Genomic DNA, 2611 nt, shown 5'->3' with positions numbered 1-2611 from the left:
TTACCGCTTATATAGAGGTAAGAGGGTAAGAAGTAGGAGTTGTTCTCCTTCTTTGGGATGCTACTGTTCCCAGATTTGTGATGGACATTTGGGGAGGGCGTAGGCGTCTTGGAGCATCACGAAGAAGTACTCACTTGAACACTGCAAAACAAGCAAAAAAAATTTAATTACATTGTAAATAGGAAAATTTGTAGACAATCAATACTTGCTCAGCTGCACCAACGATGCTCTGTTGGCCACGACGCTGATTTGCTGGCGAAGGCATGTGAAACGGGCGACATGGTGGCATACCTTTACGAATACGCCGCCCGGGATCTTGCACGGAACTGGCTCCTCTACCGTGCTGAAGGCACGGCAGGGAGCTACAGTAGCCGCGCAGTGGGATTCAGAGAAGGCACTGCAGGGTCCTGTAGCAATATGCACTGTAGCAGAGTTCAGGTAGTAAATATGTATTGTAGCGGACCTTCTGTAGCACCATACTGTTCACGAGTTCCTGTAGCGCGCAGTGAAAAATCACAGAGGCAATGCAGGCTACTGTAGCTTCCCTACCGTGCCTTCATCACGGCAGAGGAGCCGGTTCCATCTTGCACAGGGTGAATATGATGATGACCTACAATCTCCTCCGTGGTCAGCTCCCCACATGTCGCCCCCTCTGGACAGTGCAGTAGAAGCTCGCAATCGGGACGACGGCGGCCGCGGGCGCCGCCGCAGCGCCGATGAACCGAGACGTAGTTCGGGGACTGCGGCTGGATAACGCAGGGACCAGGCCAGAGTTTGAGCACATTAGACTGGGCCCTGCAGCAGCCCAGGTCAGGGCGGGCCGAGCGGGCCCTGCCATCCGCTTTACTGAGCGATTAATCCAATCCGATATGCAGTGGAAGACGGACATTTTCCCTGCCTCAAGCTTTTGATATCCGAATCATACCACAGTTCGACAGGAGACACTTATATATATTGGCTTTTCTAGCTTCTTGGTGGAATTTGCTCCCTACCCGCTCCCTGCCCTGAATTCGAGAACTAAACTAGACAAGTCTAGCCATGGATTATGTGGATCAAGATCGTCTCCTAGATGAGGCTATGATTGAAACGAGAAGAAGGTGGGGGTGGAGCGAGGAACGAATTGACGAGTTTCAGAGGGAAAGGACAAGAGATCGAGAAGAATTGCGCCAGGAACTGGCTGCAGAATTGCGTGAGAGGGAAATAATGGAATATGAAAGAAGGCATATGGACCGGGCCTCCGGGCGAGCCATGTTAGATCTGCGTATTCCGGCAGTCAGCGAGACAAGGGAACGAGACTGCGCGGTGTGCTATGAGGAATTCCGGGAAGGCGGAAAGAAGCTGAGGACGATGCCGTGCGGCCACTCCTTCCATCAGCGCTGCATCTTCGACCGGCTTCGCTTTAACCGTCGCTGCCCAGTGTGCCGCTTTGCGATGACCTTCGTCGAGGAGCAACGTGCCATTGACCGGGCACAAGCCGAGGCGGCGGTGCCATCCGGTGATGGGCCGGAGGCAGCCAAGCGGCGGAGACTCGACCTGGCTGCGCCCAGTGAATTAGACTCCACACTTGTCACTTGTGATCTGAAGGCGATGGCACTCGGCCAAGGACTTTCTGACGCTTCTGATCTGAACTTGCCTTCTGTGCATTTGCCTACTGATGATTGCATAAATGGTACTCCAAGCAGCATGGTGCTTCCCTTCTGACCGTTACATTTGATTAGAGCATCTCCAACAAATTAATAGTGTTACCTCTAAGTTGTACTAAGTGTGCGTCAATTAATATGGATATGAAGGAATATAAAAAAAGAAGTTGATGTTTCTTTTTTGAAACTTAAAAGGGCGTTGATGTTTGTATGTACTACGTAGTCATTTTTCGTTTCATCTCCTTCCGCATCCCACTCTAAAAAACAAAGATAACCTTCAGTAAAAAAATCGCAAACACAAACAAAAACCCACCATCCCGCGCGCCTTAATCCTCCACCTTCCCCGCCTTACCGGTCCAAGCGCCCAAGCGCCGCCGCCTCTGCCCCGTAGCCGCTTCCTTCTCCCTCTCTGGCCTAGTCATGCTCGCTTTCACCTCTATAGCCTTTGCCGCCAACCTTCCACATCCCTTGTTCTTGTTTGTCCCACTCTTCCCAGTATACCCACCCATGGGTAGGGCCACAATCGTAGGATGCCCCTATCATCTCCGCGTCGCGTCGTACCGCATACGCTAGGTATCGAGGACTCCAAGAACTCAGTTGGATCCTCCACCGTCCAGTTCGGCGTCTCAGAGCCCGTAGCGTCGGTTCTCGCCTCCGTTGCAGCGGGTGTCTCTACCCCGTCACTGCGCAGGTAGTGCGGATCTTGTTGATGTCATCATCTGGTGCTCATAGTCTTGAACTCCACCACATGCCGCTACACCGGTGACACCGAGTCCATCAAGAAGAACCTCCTTGCTAACGGTGTCCACGGCATGTACCACGACTGCGGCCTATCCATCATCGCATATGTTGTCCAAGCGCACTATGGTGGGCGTCCTGCGACATGGCGCATCACAGGCCGCATCTGTTCCGAGAGCTCCTGCCCTCATGGTCATGCCGAAGCATGCCGGTGCGGCCGTGATCGTGACTAT

At 52.9% G+C, this 2611-nt stretch overlaps 1 protein-coding gene across 1 annotated transcript; it reads left to right on the top strand.

Moving 5' to 3' along the window:
• The first annotated feature begins 1038 nt into the window (after positions 1–1038).
• Positions 1039–1701, top strand: LOC123120321 (probable E3 ubiquitin-protein ligase plr-1). Its single transcript, XM_044540294.1, has one exon. It carries the CDS (start codon positions 1039–1041, stop codon positions 1699–1701), a length of 663 nt encoding a protein of 220 aa, XP_044396229.1.
• Positions 1702–2611: the final 910 nt, after the last annotated feature.

The sequence above is a fragment of the Triticum aestivum genome, chromosome 5D (genome assembly GCF_018294505.1).
Source record: "Triticum aestivum cultivar Chinese Spring chromosome 5D, IWGSC CS RefSeq v2.1, whole genome shotgun sequence".
Lineage (NCBI taxonomy): Eukaryota > Viridiplantae > Streptophyta > Magnoliopsida > Poales > Poaceae > Triticum > Triticum aestivum.
This window is presented reverse-complemented; position numbering and strand designations above follow the sequence as displayed.